Below are 20,546 nucleotides of genomic sequence, written 5' to 3'. Positions count from 1 at the left end.
TGAAATTTTGATTTATTTGTGTATTCATGTTTATTTTATTGATGTCTGCTTAGAATAAGTACAGTAGTGAAGAACGTAATGATAAATGAACATCAGGCTTTTCATCAGCATCAAGCTTACGTCGTCACGTCACGTCGATCATCTGTACCGGAAGCTCCCAGCGTCTGCTCATTTTCTCCTGCTCCTATTGGCTCAGCCTCCCAGCTGTCATCCTCCGTCCAATGAGAGACGGAAGCAGCATCCAGCATCCACTGATTGCCGGGAGTTCGCGGGAAACTGTCGTTACGTCGCACTGTCCGACCGTAATTAGAGGCTATTAGAGCCATACAACTGATAATATTAAATGAATATGAGCCTTTCATTAATCTGTACTATCTTTCCGTGCGTTGTGGGAAAAAACTAAGCCCCGATAACCTCAAACAACAAGCTTTTCAAGAGTGCAACGCTACCAATGCTAAATAGCAGAGCTAGTTACCGCTAACGTTAGGTGCTTAACCTAGGCAAGATTACAATTATATCCACAGCTGGACAACGTCTTTATTCAGCTTAACATCTTACCGACCAAAGTGTGAACCTCTTCTGCTCTACTTGAACAAGCTTTTAAAATGAGTGTTTTCAATTTAGACCGTTTTCGATTCGACAAACAGCAAACGGCGACGACAGACAAAGAGCAGGACACTGGCTCCATCAGCCCCGAGTCTGAGAAGGAAAACAAGCCAGGTGAGGAGATCGTATAATAGCCTTGGATAGACCCTTACCTCCCTCTGACATGGATGTGTTCAGAGTTAACATTACATTACTGGACGGCCTTCTGTTTTGAGGCATTTTGAGAGTACCTGGTATATCGACAGCATACACATTCCCATCGCTAATTGCTGTCATAGTAATTTTGCAAGATTTTGTCACGGCTGATGCCTTTGGTTTTGAGCTCTGTGTTGTGTCTCATTTAATGTCTCATCGAACAAAGCCCCCCTCATAAAGGTCTGAGCCCACAAAATGCACACCATTGCAAACCGCTGACTCCTTGGCTTCGTTTATAATTGAGCCCACCTCATCTATTTCTCAGCTAAAGGCAAAACTTCCAAAAGCCCTTCAAAGTCTCGTGTCCGAGGAGTGGTGTTTGACGACGTCATCTGTGACTCCGAGGAGGAGGACGACTCCTTTTCTAGTGCACCAAAAATAACATTAACCAGGAAAGTCAAATCTCCACTTCAATGGTAAAGTATGTTTTTGAAAGACACCAGTAAACTACACGACCAAGAACCATTTGGTAATTTGTGGTCTGATCTGGTCTGGAATTCTGCTCTGCTTTTCTCTCAAACAGACTTTACTTTTTTTTCTAACCAACATTCCGTGCTAAAGTCAAGATTTTTCACAATGTGTCTGCTTTAAATACAGGGAACTTATGAAGAAAGCATCCTCAAAGAAGGAAAAAGGTCACAAGGAAGAAAGCGACACTGAGCTCGATGAACGAATTGAGAAACTCCAGGAGGTGTTCCCTCAGCGGTCCAGACAGGAGCTACTCGAGGTGGGTGGAATCGAGCGAAACCTACCCTGATGGTTGTTTTCTGTTGTCATGTAAATATGTGTTATGTACCTTACTTTATTGTATTAGAATGATTTTGTAAATAGGTATGTTGTATTATTCTTAGTTGTATTATCGTCTCTAGATTTGCACTGCTCTTTATGCGGCTGTACCATCTGAATTTCCCTTTGGGTATTCAATAATTGTTATCTTAAATTACAAGTTACAAGTTTAGGTATCGGGTTAAGTGAAGTTCAACGCGTATAAGTTGAGAGATTAATATATGTAACTTCTCTCCTGTCATTAGGTGATTGAGAGCACTAGCACATTGGATGGGGCTGTAGCTGTGTGTATGGCCAAGTATCAGGATAAAGAAGGTAAACAATAATACATCGGTTTCTGAATTGGAAGGCATGACAAATGAGGCAAATCCAAATATCATTCTCCCCACACCTTTTAGGTAGCTTTGGCAAATATTGTCAGATGTGAGTTTGGTTTATTGAAAACTATTTATTATCATGTATTTTCTCAGCCTCCCCAGGCAAGAGTAAAAAAAGAAAACAACCTGGAACCAGCAGTCCCCAAGAGAGTGATGTCATTCTGCCTAACAAGAAAAGGAAACCATCCTTGGTAAGAAGTTGAGAAACATATTTATGTAATACAAGTAGAAGATCAACTGAGCTATTACTTCCGTGAAACGTAAGGCAGAAGCTAAACACCCAAAGCTAAGTATGTTTCTTCATCGGGGAGGCTAGCTTTAATTATATACAGATTCCTTCTACATTTGTACTTGAAGACTGAAGCTGCTGAAGATGGAGAAGATGTTGACGATGAAGAAGACGATGACGAAGAGCAGGATGAGGAGGAAGGCGAGGAGCCAAGCTGGGAAAAGCAGGAAGTCATGGTCAGAAGACTGCAGAAGAAGTTCCCTGACCAAGACAAGGAGGTACTTTGGCACTCGGGGCTACATATCAGTGCTCCATAGTCTCTGATTCCATGCCATTTACCACCTAATCCCATGATGATGCAACAAAATAATATCATTTTCTATCACTCCGATGAATGTATGGATTATTCATTCATTTGTTTATTCATGCATTCATCACACCCAAGTATGGCTTGACGACATGGCCAAAAATGTTTTTTTTATTGATCGATGTCTATAAATACCGCAGTATATATTAAAAAATTATGCTGAACTTACATTTACAGTACTCTCCTTAGGAAAGAACCCTTAATAAACCAGAAGATTAATTTGGTTTATAATATACAATTATTGAGGTGACAAACAGAGGCTGACAATAGCATGATAGTGCAAACTCAAGCGCAGAGAACTCTGGGTGGTCCCTTTTGAGATAGTAGTTGGCAGTGGTTCTAGTTCTGCGAGGAATGGTCAGTGGTCTCCATTATAATTGCACAGACCAATGCTGGTCTTTGCCTGGTCAGATTTCCAAATAGTAAGGGGTACACCCATCTTGGAACTACAATTTATTCGTCTTTTGCAAGCGTTTCCTCACACTCGTTGCGTCATGCGACAAATAGCCCCGCATGATGCATATATTTTTCAGACAGAATTAACCGGCACTCAGAGTTCTGGGATATTTCCACCAGTGATTATGTGGTGCTCTGTTGCATTGACTTCATCATGCACTGTCGTTCCCTATTGTATTCTGCCTTAAGGCATCGCACTGACTCGCGGAGCTGCACAGTCTAATTTAAGTATTTCAAATAATATTACCATTATTGCGGCAGATTTTATCGCGGTAGATGGGCATTTCAGCGGATCACATAAAAAAATACAATAGTAATAATGATGATAATACAATTGTGTGGATTTTTCCACTGTCGAGCCAGTTGTCTGTCTGGTGTGTAGACTGTCATGGACCTTCCTTGTTGAGCCTGTTGTGGGTCTGGTGTGTATACTGTCAGGGTCCTCCAATGTTGGGGTCCTCCACTGTTGAGCCTGTTGTGTGTATACTGTCATTGTCCTCCACTGTTGTGTGTCTGGTGTGTTTACTGTCATTGTCCTCCACTGTTGAGCCTGTTTTGTGTCTGGTGTGTAGACTGTCATGGTCCTTCATTGTTGAGCCTTTTGTGTGTACACTGTCATGATCCTCCACTGTTGTGTTTGGTGTCCAGGAGCTGAGGCAGGTTCTGCAGGAGCATGAATGGAATTCTGAAGAAGCCCTGGAGGTTCTCAGAATGTTCTCCGGTAACGGTTAGAATCGTATACCTTTTTGGTTTTCTCATAGGCATGCGTGTGCATCTGAAACTTGTATTTGAATTTTGAATCGTTTCCCTGAAAATAGTCAGTCTCTAATGTTGTTACTTGTGCTCCTTGACCACCAGACGATACCAGCTTCAGTCCACCTGAGAACAAGGAATGGAAACCCTCCAACTCTGAGAAGACAAAAGACCCAAAGCGAGCCCAGAGGGCGACCCGGGCAGCCCGATACAAAGAAGACAGCGATGAGGACGACTCCACAAACCACAGCAATACAAAAAAAACGAGCAACTGCAGAAATCGCGAGGGCCGCAAAGACAGAGATAAAGAGTCTAAAAGCAGCAGCTCCTCCACGCTGTCCACCTGGCTCAGCAAGGACTCCAAGGAAACCGCATTGTCTCTCGCTCCGCGGAAAATTAAGACCACAACCACCTCTTCTGCCGCCTCATCCGTCAGTGACATGCTCTCCAAGTTCGCCAGCGGGACCAGCTTGGCGAAGAAGGAGGCGGTGGAGAGGAAGAGGAAGGCCCTCGCCTCAGACCAACACATGAGCTCGGAGGGGGAGGGCGAGGAAGAGGAGACGCCCACCAGCGACTACGAGGACTCTGGGGACGATCTGTCCTCTGAAGAGGAGGAAGGGGATGGAGGACGCGCCGAGCGGTCGGACCGAACGACCCTCAAGGACCAGATACTCAAGTTCTTTCAGGAGGCTTCGCTGGACGAGCTGTCGTTGATTTCAGGCTGCTCCGTCAAAAAGGCCCAGAAGATTGTGGAGCTCCGGCCTTTCGACAGCTGGCAGACTCTCGTGAGTGTGTGTGTGTGTGTGTGTGTGTGTGTGTGTGTGTGTCATTTTACGTAGAGGTGTGAATGGGAACCATGTTGTGTTACACATAATATTGTAACAAGCTAAATTGCCATTATCAAAATTAAATAATATGATGGCAATCCAGCAGTTTCCCTCCGCAAAATGTCAGTTGATTTATGTCATGTCTTATAATGCACATCCTTCACCCCCCCCCCCCTCCAGAAAGAGGTCTTACACAAGGAGAATGGCCTGACGGAGGAGCTGCTGGTCGGATGTAAAGTTGTCCTGAAGGAGAGGAGCGCCGTTCAGAGTCTCATGTCCAAATGTACGAACATCTCCTCGAAGATGGTCAAGCAGGTCACCCAGATCATGACCAAGGGAGTTGGCAGGAAACAGCCCAGCATACTCAACAGCCAGTGAGTCGCGCACACACCTACATGTAAACATACGGACAGAAATACAAATGAAGCCAATAACCCTGCACATCCTCAAGTTTGAAGTTCTATTAATTTTACTATTTTAGTAGCTAATACAATTGTTTTAATTAGTTCTCTATAATTAGGTTGTTAACAATGCATCATCACACATAACTGTATAATGATAAAAGTAGAAACAAGGTCACTCACCTTATTTTTGTAGCTTTAAATAAAGCCCCATGATGAATTAAATTACTAACTGTACATTAAAGAGTATTTCTGCTCAATTTAAAAGGTTGAATCTCCTCGTGCCTGAATGTTTGTATACAGCGCGCAGGCTGTATGCGTGCAGGCTTGATGCGCTCCACTTTTTTCTGTGGAGAACCAGCGCCTTGAATATTTACTACAGCGTTTCTACAGCTTGATGCGGTTTCGAAATGACTCCGTCTTTACGGAGATATTCCTGAACCGCATAAAACGAAACCGGATCGTTTTCGCCCGTTTCGGCTCCGTTTTGACGGGGCCTTACAATATGATTAGTTTATTTTGAGTAAATTCCAAGTGTTTTAACATCCTGAGAGTAACACTCCTCTTTGTTAACATCGGCCTGTTTGCTTTTTACCTTTTTTATATTGGGTGTAATTTACCTTCTAACGTGATTGGTTGTTTCCAGGTATCAGCTGAAGCCATATCAGCTGATTGGGCTGAAGTGGTTGCTTCTGTTGCATCAACACAAACTGAGTGGGATATTGGCTGATGAGATGGTGAGGTTAATATTGAATATCCCACTGATTTCACCCTGTGTCTTTCTGATGTTTTAATAGTTATATTATATGCACTATTCACTGCAAATGAAACTGTAGCTATGCTCATTATTTTACAAAACTGGTAATGAACAAGACCACCTTTGTCAATCTTTCAAAACTGCTCTCAAAAATCATTCATGTTCATTCCTGGATTTAATTGCATATTTATTTACTAAATATGAAATCAATCCAAAAGATAATACATTTCTTGAACAGGATATAAAATGTATCAAAACAATCTCCTCTAAGCGTTCTTTTAAGTGGGCTTTGTTATTTTGCATTGCCTCACGCCATTTCCACCCACCAGGTCCCCCCACATGCAGGGGGGGAAAGACATAGTCATTTGTTTTAGCCTTTGACGGAGAGAAAATATAATAATCTGCTTACCCCCTATAGTCTCATTGAAATCCTTGTAGATATCTCTATGAACAAAGACTGCTGCGGTGTAAAGAATTTTTTTTCTTACCTCTGCAACCTTTCTGTCTTTCATATTTGTTCTCGGTCATTCTCCCTCCTTTCTCCAGGGTCTTGGGAAGACCATCCAAGCTATAGCGTTTCTCTCTCAGCTCTACCAAGATGGTATAGAAGGTCCTCACCTCATTACAGTACCTGCCTCAACACTAGGTAAAGTAAACACACCCACACCCTTGAACAGGTCCGCCAACCGTTGAAATGTCAGCAAAGGGAAGCTACATTGGTCTGAGGTTTAATGTCTTCTGCTTGTAGATAATTGGGTGAGAGAGCTGAAGCTGTGGTCTCCGAAACTTAAAGTCCTAGTGTATTATGGTAAGATTCTGCTCATACATTCTCCTCATGCAACCCAATTAAAACAGTCTTTAAAAGGGTTTATTTGAAGTCCTTAGAAAATGCCTCAAAATACCCTTTCTAAATGTTCTACCATTATATATATTTCTTATACACAATAACTGTTATTCAGTTTTATTGAAGTCAGTTTGGAACCATATGAAAAGCAGAAGAGGCTGACAGTGTGGTTCTCTGCATGCAGGATCTGTGGAGGACCGCAGGTACATGAAACACAACATCCTCAATGGAGATGAAGAATTTCAGGTCATCGTGTCCACGTGAGTATTGACCAACAGTCTGGGTCCGCTTGTCCATTACCTCGCGGTGCTGACACGAATCCGCTGGCTCTCTGTAGAAACTCAAATCTGGGATCGACATGAGACACAAAAGATATCTGGTACCCCTCGCGAGCAGGGGGAGGGTGTTTATTGCAACGTCGCTTTTTGATGCATCGACGCCTGCCCTTCCCGTCATTGTGAAGCAGAACTCGCCAAGCGTTGGATTTTCGACCCACTGATTGGGAACGTGAGCTGGGTTCAAACCGTCGTGACAGGTTATTTTTCCCCCAATAACTACTGCCTCACCAGAGCTGGGGTGTTGTCACCCTTACCCGATTTAGCTTTAACCCGAAGAGTTGTTGCGTCCATGGTACGTCAACGTCGGGACCCTCCCTACATCACGTTGACCAGAAAACGGTGTTCTGCCGTACCGCCTAAAGTAAAGGCACTACAAATTTGAACCTTCCTCCGAAATCTTGTTCTGGAGTTAAGTGTGTCGTGTCGGCGCTGTTGCAGCACCCTTGGCTGTTCTGCTGTAGATGGATGTGGCGTCTTTCAATTTATTTGTGTGTGGGTGTGCGTTAGGGCTGCAGGATATCGGCTATGTAAGATATATCGATATATTTTCCAAGGGGATACAAGATTTGACAATATCGTTTATATCGATATATGCGTTAAAATGGTCAGTTTCCGCCTCAAGCGTCTGTGTTTGCCTTGAAGACTGTGTGAGCGCGACTCCTCCCCCTCCCACTCTGTCCTTCCGAACGTGCGGTGTGCAAAGATGCCTCATTCCCGCCCTCTCACAAACACAACAAGCGTGGAGGATACCGGTAAAGAAAACGAGACGGCGGCGTGAGAGGAAAATGGTTTCTAAGAGGAGAAACAACGGCTCCATAATATGGAAATGGTTCGGCATTAAAAAAACAGATGAGCAGCAGATGCACCTACCCGATGTCAAGGGGACCGGGTTGAATTCACTGCCGGTCTCTCTTCTTATATCCATCTTAGCAAAGATATTTTATTACTGTCCTTCTCAACACACTCTGATCTCACTGAAAGGCTAGCAGCACGAAACAGCATTATCGACGAGATGCGCTATGCATAGAGAAGAAAGAATACCGACGTTGAATTTGAAACATTTTGCAACAAAATCATTCTAAATCTGCACATACGTATATGGACATGTCAGAAATTGTTCCGGTTTTCACTCGCTACACTGTTGCATCTGTGGCTGCTGGTAATTCAACCACAAATAAGTAAACTCTACAGGGCTATTTTCAGCATTATGTTTTCGTTTTTTTTGACGGCACAGCGATCCAGGGCTATCCCCAAAAGATCCGGGGCTAAGCCCCGAACGCCCAGGTCTTACGACGCGCCTGGCTGCAGGTCATCTGTAGAGAGTGTAGCAAAACCCTTGCGGCTAAAAGTGGAAGCACGACAAATCTGTTCCACCATTTACAGCAGCGGCACAAAGTGCAGTACGAGGAATGCGTAAAACTGGCTGTGCATCACCGGCCGCGACAGCTTCTTCTGCCCCGAAACCAGGGCCGGCGCTCTGCATGGGGGACCTAGGCGATCGCCTAGGGCGGCAAATGTGTGGCGGGCGCCCTAATGAATTAATTTAAATATACGAAACAAGCAAAATTCCCAAATGGAACGGAGAAGGGAGGGGTCGGGGGATTAAAGTTAGGGCGCACTGAAACCCTCACCGTAGTACGCAGGATATCGGGTACATAGTAGGGATCGACCGATTATCGGCCGGGCCGATTATCGGCGCCGATATTCGGCATATCGGCATCTGCCTTTTTTTTTGATCCGACGGCCGATAAGATCAATTTAAAACGGGGTTATTTTGGCTCTGATGCAGCCGCGCTGTCTGCTGTCTCCAGCATTGTCCAACCCACAGCACCATCTGATTGGTTACACGCTCTGGTTACACACAGAGCCACGACGGACAAAAAAAAGCTCAAACAAAGTGTTTTGGCTATTATTTTTACTTAAAAAGTGAAAAGTGCAATGGTATAAACACCAAAACTGAAATAGTAAAAATACTATAAATAATTATGTACAAATAAACAAAGCACACACAAGCGCGCAAATCAACCACTTGGTTCACACTCACACTCGTGAGACGGTGTTTGACATGCTGGATATCGTCAGAAAGGTATTTTCATTGGCTATTAGGATATCTAAGGCCCGCCCCCGACCCTTGCGGGTGTAGCTGTCAATCAAAGTATACATGCCCCGTTTTGATAGTGATCGCCTCATTGGCTTGTTAGGCTTGTAAACAAGGAAGTATTGGTCTTACAGACATGTGTGAGGGCTCTATGTCACCGTGAGACCCTGGCGAACACAGTGGATTCCATGAATCAGACGACAATAGCGGAATTCAAACCCTAAATCGCAGTTTTCTACAAAAGAACATTGCAGCATTTCGGTTTTCTATTTTTTGGCTGCTTTGTATAAGATGGCTTGTGAATATAAACAATGTAATTAGACTAAAATAATATTGATATTCGATTTTTGTGGACTCTTATGAACATTTCAAGACCCAACATGAAGTATCAACTCATTGCTAAGGATATCCACAACGACGATAAAGTTAGAATGGACCAAGGGAGGAGGAGGGTGAGGGGGGCTATTTTGACCTAAGACACTAGGATATTTTTGATCTATATTCGCTAAACATATTTATTCCACCGAATGTTTGACATTGGATGACATTCCTGAGATTCTAAGCTTTCAAACGGTGTATGACATGACTATATCACTCAACTGAATGATGCCGAAAATTTACCCAGCATGTTGGGGGGGGGGGGGGGGGGGGGAGGGGTGGTGTAACTAAAACTTGTCCGCCGGCGGGTTTGGACGATTAAGTGGTTAAAGGCATTTAAATGAAGTTAAGTGTTGGAGTTTGTATTATTCAAAAATTTGACGCCAATATTTTCCCTTTTTCGGTAAATTAATATCGGCTCCAAATATCGGTTATCGGCCCCCTTGACTACTAATAATCGGTATCGGTATCGGCCCTGAAAAAAACATATCGGTCCATCTCTAGTACATAGTATATCGGGATATCATATTTTGCCCATATCGTGCAGCCCTAGTGTGCGCGCGTGTGCGTGTGTCCACAGTCCGCACATTTGAATCCAAATGGACTTTGTCTGTTGTGGTCCATTCCAATCATTTTGAAAGCAGTTTCCTGGCATTGTATTTATTTATTTTGTTTACTTACTTCCAATGTGATGAAATGCAATTTGACCATCTGAGCAACAAATTACATCAAACTTTTTTAGTATTGTCTTAATGTATAATGGTGAGGGGACGTCCTTTGTTGCCGTAGGGTTGTAAACATCATTGTCTTTCACAGGTATAACTTGGCAATAGGAAACGACAGCGACCGCAGCCTTTTCCGGAAGTTGCGTTTGAAGTATGCCATCTTTGATGAGGGTCACATGCTGAAGAACATGAACTCACTGCGTTACCGCCACCTCATGGCCATCAACGTTAGTGCATCTTCCCGCAGCTCACACCCCATCCCCCCACCTTTGATACGGCCAGGCACCGTGCCTTGAATACGCTTTTAAATATGTGTGTGTGTTAAAGGGGTGATCCCGTCACACCCACGGATCATATTTAGTGTCTAATAATGAGTTCTGTGTAGGCTGAGCATCGCCTGCTGCTGACCGGCACGCCGCTCCAGAATAACCTATTGGAGCTGATGTCTCTGTTGAACTTCATCATGCCCTCCATGTTCTCCAACTCCAACGCGCAGCTCTCCAAGATGTTCTCCATGGTAACTCCTTGTGTCCGATCATTTTGAATGAATGAAACCCAGATGAATGTAGACACACCTGAATCGAGTAGTTGACATCCTGTTTTTGTTGGAAGAAAATACAATTATAATTATTATTAATGACATGATTTTGTTTTGTCAGAAATCCCACGAGGAGCAGAGTCGTTTTGAGAAGGACCGCATCGCTCAAGCTAAACTAATAATGAAACCATTCATCCTCCGAAGGGTGAAAAGTGAGGTAATCTCCTCATGTTCATATGTTGATTTCTATGCCTCTATGTTTGTGGGGTCCTGAGAAAAGTTGGTTCACAGTAATGCATTTAGGAATGATGAAAGCCCTTCAGATAATTGTGTTTGTCTGATCTCCAACAGGTCCTGCAGCAGCTGCCTGCCAAGGAAGAAAAGATTGAGTTCTGTCCAATGAGCGAGAAACAGAGAACGTTATACCAGTCCCTCTTCAAGAAACTCCAAAAGTCTGCGACTGGAGAGAGTAAGAATCCGGTCGTCTTCCGTCTTCGACATCTTCAGGCGAGATATTTGGGAAACAGATCTAAGCTTTGTTTTCATTCTTTATTCCTTCTCTCCCCGACCTTTCTGTGCAGAGAGAGAGCTGTGTAACGTCATGATGCAGCTGAGGAAGATGGCCAACCACCCTCTGCTCCACAGACAATACTACACCACAGAGAAACTCAAAACCATGAGCAAGCTGATGCTTAAGGTTGGTCCAACCTCTCTTTGTGAAAAAAGCCTCTGCCGTTAGACCAATGTAGTGCTCCCGGAACTCTGTTTAGCCCTCCTCCCCTCGCACTGTTTAGACCTCAGGGGTTGACACTTAGGTTTCAAAAGCACTTGCCCATTGGGCAAGTACAGGTCATGTTCAACTTGCCCGAATGTGATGTTCACTTGCCCAAATTAAAATCAGAATCGTGAACGAGCCTCTTTTTGCCAGGCACCCGGCCTGGTTTTTGGGGGCTCAGAAAACTCATCCTAGCTCAGACTGAAGCTGAATGTTAGCTTACACACTTTGTGTTTAAAAAAAATAACAAACTTCTCTTTGTTTACTTATTTATCGAACGATCACATCGTGCTATGAAGTGATTTCAGTCCACCGTTGCAACCCATTAAAGCTATCGCCCAGTTATATGTAGACCTGCCTGATTTTATGCAATTGTACATAACTAAATGTCCAAGGTAGTCGCAAAGATATGTCTTTTTTAACTTTCACGTTTCTTGTAGGTCTAACTGAATAATCACAATCGCGTTTCTAGTAGTTTTGTCAGTCATGATACTGGATTTTCTAACTTCGATACTATACCTGGAAAAATATCGATATTCTATACCATTTTTGATATCGGGGGGGAAAAGGTTTTTTCAGAAAAGAACGTACCCAAAGTAAATAGAGTATATCTCCACAACTGCAAGGGAGTTAATGTGATCTTGGTGCCAAAAGAAAGATTGTTGAGCAAGTGAAATATTTAACGTGGATAATACTTGGTTAAAGTGAATAAAGCATTCACTTTAACCAAGCATAAGTGGAAGATAACATTTCCACCTGAAATAATTATCAGTTGGTTGTTATCAGTTGGTAGCGCTGTCTTAATATGAGACTCAAATAATGGTAGATATCTTACAATTTTGACACTTGACACCTCTATTTAAAGTTCAGGGCAGATATAATCGAATGACACCAAGTCAAACACTGCAAATAGACATATGGCCACTAGATTGCGCTGAAGAACATCTGTTCTGATTGAAGGCAATTTACCTTTTTCCTAAGAAACGCAGTCATTGATAGCAAACACCATGTTTAGTTGCAAAGTTTGGCCCAGACACTGGATTATCTGTTTATGGTGGTTTTATTCGATCAGAATCAACTTTGTGGACCAAAATCACGGGTGGGCAACCGTTAGTGTCAACCCCCTGGACCTCCTCCCGTCGCAATGTTTAGACCTCCTCCCCTCGCACTGTTTAGACCTCCTCCCGTCGCACTGTTTAGACCTCCTCCCGTCGCACTGTTCAGACCTCCTCCCGTCGCACTGTTTAGACCTCCTCCCGTCGCAATGTTTAGACCTCCTCCCCTCGCACTGTTTAGACCTCCTCCCCTCGCACTGTTGAGACCTCCTCTCCTCGCACTGTTAAGCCACTCCTCCTCTCGCATTGTTAAGCTACTCCTCCACACACTGTTAAGCCACTCCTCCACACACTGTTAAGCCACTCCTCCACACACTGTTAAGCCACTCCTCCACACACTGTTAAGCCACTCCTCCACACACTGTTAAGCCACTCCTCCACACACTGTTAAGCCACTCCTCCACACACTGTTAAGCTTATCCTCCTCACACTGTTAAGCTTATCCTCCTCACACTGTTAAGCCACTCCTCCTCACACTGTTAAGCCACTCCTCCTCACACTGTTAAGCCACTCCTCCTCACACTGTTAAGCCACTCCTCCTCACACTGTTAAGCCACTCCTCCACACACTGTTAAGCCACTCCTCCTCACACTGTTAAGCCCCTCCTCCTCACACTGTTAAGCCCCTCCTCCTCACACTGTTAAGCCACTCTTCCACACACTGTTAAGCCACTCCTCCACACACTGTTAAGCCACTCCTCCACACACTGTTAAGCCACTCCTCCACACACTGTTAAGCCACTCCTCCACACACTGTTAAGCCACTCTTCACACTGTTAGGCCACTCTTCACACTGTTAAGCCACTCCTCCCCACACGTTTAAGCCACTCCTCCCCACACGTTTAAGCCACTCCTCCTCACACTGTTAAGCTTATCCTCCTCACACTGTTAAGCCACTCCTCCTCACACTGTTAAGCCACTCCTCCACACTGTTAAGCCACTCCTCCTCACACTGTTAAGCCCCTCCTCCTCACACTGTTAAGCCCCTCCTCCTCACACTGTCAAGCCACTCCTCCCCTCACACTGTCAAGCCACTCCTCCCCTCACACTGTCAAGCCACTCCTCCCCTCACACTGTTATGCCACTCCTCCTGTTCCCCAGGAGCCGACCCACTTCGATGCCGATGCGGCGCTGATCCAGGAGGATATGGAGGTGATGTCAGACTTTGAGCTTCACCGGCTCTGCCAGCAGTACTCCTCCATCGGGTGCTACCAGCTAGACAGCCACCTGCTACTGGACTCTGGGAAGTTCAACCTCCTCACGGACCTTCTGGCCTCGCTCAAAGACGCGGTACGCACTACGGGTTCACTATAAGCTACCGGTTCACTATAAGCTACCGGTTCACTATGAGCTACCGGTTCACTATGAGCTACCGGTTCACTATGAGCTACCGGTTCACTATAAGCTATGGGTTCACTATAAGGTACTGGTTCACTATAAGCTGCTTGGCCACAGGGTAGATATCGGGGTTCTAACATTGGAGACTCCCCAGACTTTCAGCTGGGGAGTCAAACACCTCTAACAATTAGACTATCATGCACAGCAAGTTTGTGGACGCGTGTTCTGTTGGCTCGATAATATATGCAAAGTTTAGTACACAACTCTAAGACTGATTGATTGGGTATACATTTTTAAGGGCATTTGGCAGCCACTTTTGACCAAAGCGACTTACAAGGGTTCATATACACATGCCAAACCGACGGCTGAGTCCATCATGCAAGGCGACTGCAAGCTCCTCAGGAGCAGTGTTAGGGTTAGGTGTCTAAGGTTAGGCTAAGGGACACCTCGACACTGTAAGGAGGAGCCGGGGATCGAACCAGCAACCTTGCAATTAAAAGTAGTGATCGACCGATATTTGCGTTTTTTACGTGCATCGGTACCGTCCGATATTTCTTTCAGTATCGGGCGATTCTTATTTTCTTATCTTTTTTTAGGCGTGATTTACAGACGGTTCAATAAATGTACATTTTTTTAAATTGAGACGTAACATTTGTTCTCGTCATTGTGTCATTTTTATGATGTAAATTGAGGGAGGCTTATTCTTGAAATCTAGACCCACATCTAGGAAGCTGTAGGGTCTGGCAACGAGTAATGAAAATGGCCCAACTCGAGGGGCGGCACCAAGCATGCATTTGAAAATACCACTGGATAACACACATTGGATAACATTACTACCAATCAGAATAATAAAAGGGGTGTCGTATCCAGACTATTGGAGATAACCAATAGATAAGACTCTTGCCATATCCGGTCGGTAAAACAGCATGTGGCTCTATGTGAATTTCTAACGTGGCTGTCCTCTCCACCCCTCAGGGAGACAGGGTGGTGTTATTCAGCCAGTTCACCATGATGCTGGACATCGTGGAGATACTGTTGAGACACCTGAAGCATCGCTACGTCAGGCTGGATGGATCCACGCCCATCGCTGACAGGTGTGTGTGTGTGTGTGTGTGTGTGTGTGTGTGTGTGTGTGTGTGTGTGTGTGTGTGTGTGTGTGTGTGTGTGTGTGTGTGTGTGTGTGTGTGTGTGTGTGTGTGTGTGTGTGTGTGTGTGTGTGTGTGTGAATCGAAAGTTTTTATTTTTATTTTTTTATCTGTGTTGAAAAGTTACAATGGCATTTGTTGGAGATTATTTTATGTAAATAATTGCGTCCAAAAAATAAGTCCCTATCTATGGCTAAATGAGACTTAACAATTTGATTGAGCCTATGGTCTGCTGTTGAAAGTCCTTGCCTTTAAAGTATTATGAATGTTGGGGTTCTATGGGAACAATTATGGGACAAACGTGTTGTAAGAGAATGAAACGGAAATCCTTGAGATTTCCACTTCCTCGAATAAAGATGATATTTATCAACACCTGCTTCCATCTAAAAAATGAACGGGTTGTTTCCATATGAAAACCCATGACACCCGCTCCGTCCCACAGGATAGTGTTGATAGACGAGTACAACAACGACCAGGACATCTTCGTGTTCCTTCTGTCGACGCGTGCCGGCGGCCTGGGCATCAACCTGACGTCGGCCAACGCCGTCATCCTCCACGACATCGACTGTAACCCGTACAACGACAAGCAGGCGGAGGACCGCTGCCACAGACTGGGCCAAACCAGGTAGCAGGCTGCCCCCGTCACCTCCCCTTTAACGGGACCGAATACATACTGGCCCTGCATAATCATCACTCACAGGGACTGCAACTCGCTGTCGCATCGAAATTCAATGGTCCTACTTTTGGATGTAAAATTATAAAAGGAATTAAATGATTTACAACCATGGTTTTAGTTTGCTGTTATTAGTTTATTTGACAGATGCTTTAGGATTATTAATTAAACTCATTGCAGATTCAATAGTATTACAAAACAGACAAGGAGCACCTTTGTATTGATTGGAAATGAAAGAGAAACACGTAAAACATGAACACGATGCGAGGTCTTGGCTATAAGTTATGCAACATTCTATATTGTGTGTTTGTGTGTGTGTGTGATACAGGACGGTGAAGGTCATAAAGCTGATCAGTAAGGACAGTATTGAAGATAACATGCTGAGACTGGGTCAGAAAAAACTGAAGCTGGAGCAGGACATGACGGCAGCTGACGCAAGTAAGCAAACACAAAATGGTGGTGCCATCTACATGACGGGTCTTTTACACAATAGCTATCGTTTAAAGAGCCAGTGAACCCACTGTTTTAGAACAAATTCAAACCCTGCGATTTAAAACTGGGTTTTGGGCTGAGAGTTTTAGGAAAGAGGGGGGGGGAGTTATCCACATGGTTACGACCAACGCCAACTTTATAATACTTTTATAGAACTGCCTTTGTGTAAGTGTTAGAGCATAGCATTGTACTATAGGCGTCTGGGAAGCCTAACCCTCACTCAGACGCGGACATTAAATACATCGCTGCTCAGACAGAGCTCCACACAAACCATACCACCGGTGCCCCTTGGTACCTCGGAAAAGGTACTCGGACATCCCGAAAGAACACTACCTGCGTTCGCTACAGGGTGGAACGTTCTCAGTGTTTTGGGGAGAATGGCAAAAACATAGGATTTTACCCCCTTTTTTCTCTAAATTGGAGTCAATTGGAGTAATGCTGATAAATAGCATAGATTACAAGGTTGACGATCATGTAAGACAAATTGCCATGTTTAAAACAACAGTGGGTTCCCTGGCTCGTGGCTCTATATAAACGTTACAATTTCAAAATGAGAATGTTATTTGTATGGTCATGCGCTGAATAAATGCTGTGGTAAATCTGACTTTCGACACGCATTTATATTAATAATAATAATAATAATAATAATAATAATAATAATAATAATAATAATAATAATAATAATAATAATATTGGCAACAAAAATGGGGTGTCCTGCTTACGTTGATACTGGACTTAGTGTAGTTTGGGGAATGCACTAGAAGTCATCAGCCGCATAGGGTTTTCGATGATATATTATATATATATTATCATATGTACTAATGTTGCACGATACCATATACTAGTTACGAAATTACGACTTCGATACGATACCTGCCCGAAAATAGCTCGATACTGAACCGATACATGTAGAAAATCTAAAATATCTGGAGAAGAGATGAATAATGGTCCAGTTCGGTTTAACTTTCAGCAGCTTGGACCTTTCCTGCTTTTGGAGCAAATTACGTTAATACATTTATTCTACAGAGCAAGTATGGGCATAATCTCTTCTGATTTTCAACATAATTGCTTTTGTGGCTTTTAATAAGCCACTTTTCTGTACAATATAAACTTTTGAACAGTGAACACATTAATGTCTGACTTACACATACAATTAAAATACTATTTTCTCCTCTCTATTAAAAATAAAACGAAACAAAACATGCCACTACATGGTACCTGCCATTACACTATGGTGGACATGCGTCAGTCCGACAATTGCAGTGAAGTATTTAAACTTTAACACTCAGAATATATAACTCAAAATATACTTGCTACTGAACATGTTTTAACAAAAATAAAATGATTGCTTTCCACCTGCTGAGCTAAAATAAAATGATTGTCCGTCTGTACTTTTATGCACACCGAACTAGACCGCTGTCAAGGAAAGTGAATTTTTTGCCTGATTCACGTGTTTCTTATCACTCCGCATTAAGTAGTCCGGTTACTAAGCGACGTCAACGTCTTTGGCTGACTTTTTCTCTTCTGATCAACACTACCAATGGTAATTGTAAAAAGACACACTGTGTGAAGGTATTGTTTCGTTTTGACAAGGAGCCGTATGATAAGCGGGATAATGTATAAGCCGCTGCCGGTCATTATCAGGAAAATAATACCCTTCAGGGCGAAGCAAGACACCTCTGCTTCTCGTCAGGGTCCGGTTCGCCCTGTCGGGGCTCATTTTTCCTGATAATGACCTGCGTTCTGTACAACATTATCCCTTACATATATCATATATTTCGCCATCTCGTTGCGTCTCACTCTCACTCGCTCAGTGAACTGCCTGCTGCTGCTGCTGTGGCTTAGTGCGAGATGAGGGCCACGCCCACAGTCTAGCCTCTACGTGCAAGGAGTAGGACAGAGTTGGAGCGGACCGCTGCACAGACACAGAACGTTATTTTAATAATAATTGCGAATCGTATCGTTTTTTGCATGAGGGTATCATGATACCTTTCTAGTATTGGTATACCGTGCAACACTAATATATACCAATATATATGATCCATGGTTTGATACCCATGGATCATGTATACCAATATATGATCCATGGTTTGATACCCATGGCATGCATGCCGTGAAACCCTTGGTGAAATTGATCACCAAGCTGGTCAAATTAAATGATCTACTGGCTGCATTCTGGATTAGGACAAAAATGCAAGATCTCTGACCCAAAGCCCTGCTGCATTAAGAAGGCTAAAGGAGATATTAATTGATAATCCTTCTCTCAGGTGGTGAGGGGATCATTCCTGAGGACATGGCCTCTTTATTGAAGGCCTCGCTGGGACTGTGAAACCTATTTGCATACTAACACACTTGACACGGTGTGCACTAAACTCCACACTGGCTGGTAAGGACACTCCAAAACGGGCCCAACTCTTATTGTTCGGACAGTATTCTCACAGAATCGTCATCCTGGGACAGGGTTTGGACCCCTGCTCCATACTTGATCCAGACAGTCATACTGAACAAATATTTCATTATTTTTAGTGCGACCTTTTTACAAATACTTGAAACCAGTACATAGTCGGGATTGGTCAGGTTGTAAGTGTGGCTTTTCAACTGGACTCGTATGAGAAACTTGAATGCTCTTCCTTAAATACAAAGCTTTTAGATCTTGGGATCCATCCTGAGTTGTGATCCAACCATGGACATGATGCCATAAAGCTCCTCTGATATATTTTTTTTTTAATGGAGAACACGTTTACATGCTCCTGCACAGTAGCTACGTTTCCATACCCGGAGTACTTTAAAATAACCCATAGTATTTCCATGAGCCCCCCCCCCCCGCTTAGATTCTAGGGGTTGAGATGCCAACACACTGTTGGCATATATTGGACTATACTGAACATCTACATACTGAACATATTTTATGGTTTTGATATGAACCTCCTATCTCAGTCTAAAGTATAAAAAGCGTCTCAATAGAGTGTACATGGGGGGGATGAGAATAAGGCTTAGTGGGATACTTTGGCAGGTATTTATCCAGTTGGATACTGATGATTGATGACATGAATCGTCTGACCTGTATAAAAACATGATTATGTCTTTTATTGATGATTTGGAACAGTGTCACCACAATGACGCAACTGAAAGAATGAAAATGTAGACTAAGGGCCAATAAAGAATTAAAATGATCGTAAGCTTTGTTAAGCATTCGGGCGATGGAGTGTTTGGAGGAAACTGTATTAAGTTCTGCTGTCATCTGACTTAAGTTTTGCTGTCAGTTGACCTAAAATTAGTAGGCTGTATCCCAGCGGAGCAGCTGTCTAAGGAGGGGTTGTTTCATGTACTGTAGGACTAGCTACTGTGCTGTATCTGTTCAACTGTGTTGCAACTTTTATCACGTCATTTGTATCTTTTTGTATGTTCTTGTTCAAATTTAATAATAAAAAAAACATGGAATATCAGAATTATTTGTCTTTGGTAACCGTTTCTTTCGTGATGTAGAGCATGAATAACCTCTTTTCAAACTCTTGTTTAACCCCCTTATACTCAAACTTATTTAACCTGGTGTATTTAGGATTTTCCCACCCTATTTTTTATGTATATCGATTGCTGGTTATATTTAGTTAAAAAGTAATAGTTTAGACTCATTTTTCTAAAATATCTTAAAAAAAATATTTCAATGAGGTTTCCACAGAAGATCCTATATTCTGAGAAATGATCTGAGGTAGCTTGTAACATCCTGGCATCAGCTTACTGCTCAAATACATCTGCTAGAATCAAATGGTGTCAAATGGTGCACTGGAAATGTTAGTCATATCTTATCTTACTTCTTACTATATAATAGCAGGCCTGTCACAAGTTACTCAAATTGGTCAGTGCGCATGTGCCAAGCAGCCTTCAGCTCACAGACTCGCACGCGCACACATGCACCGCACGCACGCACATACACACCGCATACACACATGTGCGAGCTGACGCAGACGTTTCAAGACAAAGGCAGCGCAGGACACCGCATTCACACGCGATTTGAAAGACAACGGCATGATCGATCCCGCATCCCGCAATGTCTTGCAATATTGATATCCCGCCCTCCCCACTTCCGTCTGTTTTAACGGTGTCGCCGTCGACAAACTCTCCCAGGTAAGACGTTCTATCTAAAGACTTTAGCCATTGCGATAAAAGAAGTGTCGAGACAATTTCTCCCCTCGACATGCAATGGTAGGTCGTTCGTTTTGTCATATAAAAACCGTTAAATTCAAACATCCTGCCGACCGGCATATCAACACGCACGTCACGTGATCTTACAAAGGCAGCGTCCCTATAACACAGAACGAAAACATAAAACAGTA

The 20,546-nt window shown here is 43.4% G+C and overlaps 1 protein-coding gene across 4 annotated transcripts; it reads left to right on the top strand.

The window, feature by feature from the left end:
- The first annotated feature begins 205 nt into the window (after nt 1-205).
- Nucleotides 206-19,753, top strand: smarcad1a (SWI/SNF-related, matrix-associated actin-dependent regulator of chromatin, subfamily a, containing DEAD/H box 1 a). 4 transcript variants are annotated; one of them, XM_056592322.1, is made up of 24 exons: nt 206-302; nt 625-720; nt 1,067-1,217; nt 1,399-1,528; nt 1,833-1,902; nt 2,058-2,155; nt 2,322-2,471; nt 3,665-3,743; nt 3,875-4,554; nt 4,777-4,970; nt 5,644-5,734; nt 6,301-6,400; nt 6,503-6,562; nt 6,783-6,858; nt 10,229-10,364; nt 10,523-10,654; nt 10,797-10,892; nt 11,027-11,144; nt 11,257-11,372; nt 13,666-13,854; nt 14,878-14,996; nt 15,490-15,672; nt 16,049-16,158; nt 18,480-19,753. In XM_056592322.1, exons 4-24 carry the CDS (start codon nt 1,406-1,408, stop codon nt 18,539-18,541), a joined length of 2,982 nt encoding a protein of 993 aa, XP_056448297.1. In that variant the 5' UTR covers nt 206-302; nt 625-720; nt 1,067-1,217; nt 1,399-1,405; the 3' UTR covers nt 18,542-19,753. The 4 variants fall into 4 exon arrangements, with proteins under 4 accessions (XP_056448297.1, XP_056448296.1, XP_056448293.1 ...); XM_056592321.1 differs by having other exon boundaries at nt 223-720; nt 1,067-1,194; nt 1,400-1,528; nt 18,480-19,752; XM_056592318.1 differs by having other exon boundaries at nt 223-720; nt 18,480-19,752.
- Nucleotides 19,754-20,546: the final 793 nt, after the last annotated feature.

This window comes from Gadus chalcogrammus, chromosome 6 (assembly GCF_026213295.1).
Source record: "Gadus chalcogrammus isolate NIFS_2021 chromosome 6, NIFS_Gcha_1.0, whole genome shotgun sequence".
Lineage (NCBI taxonomy): Eukaryota > Metazoa > Chordata > Actinopteri > Gadiformes > Gadidae > Gadus > Gadus chalcogrammus.
The sequence above is the reverse complement of the archived record's forward strand: the minus strand, read 5'-3'. Positions and strand labels throughout refer to the sequence as shown.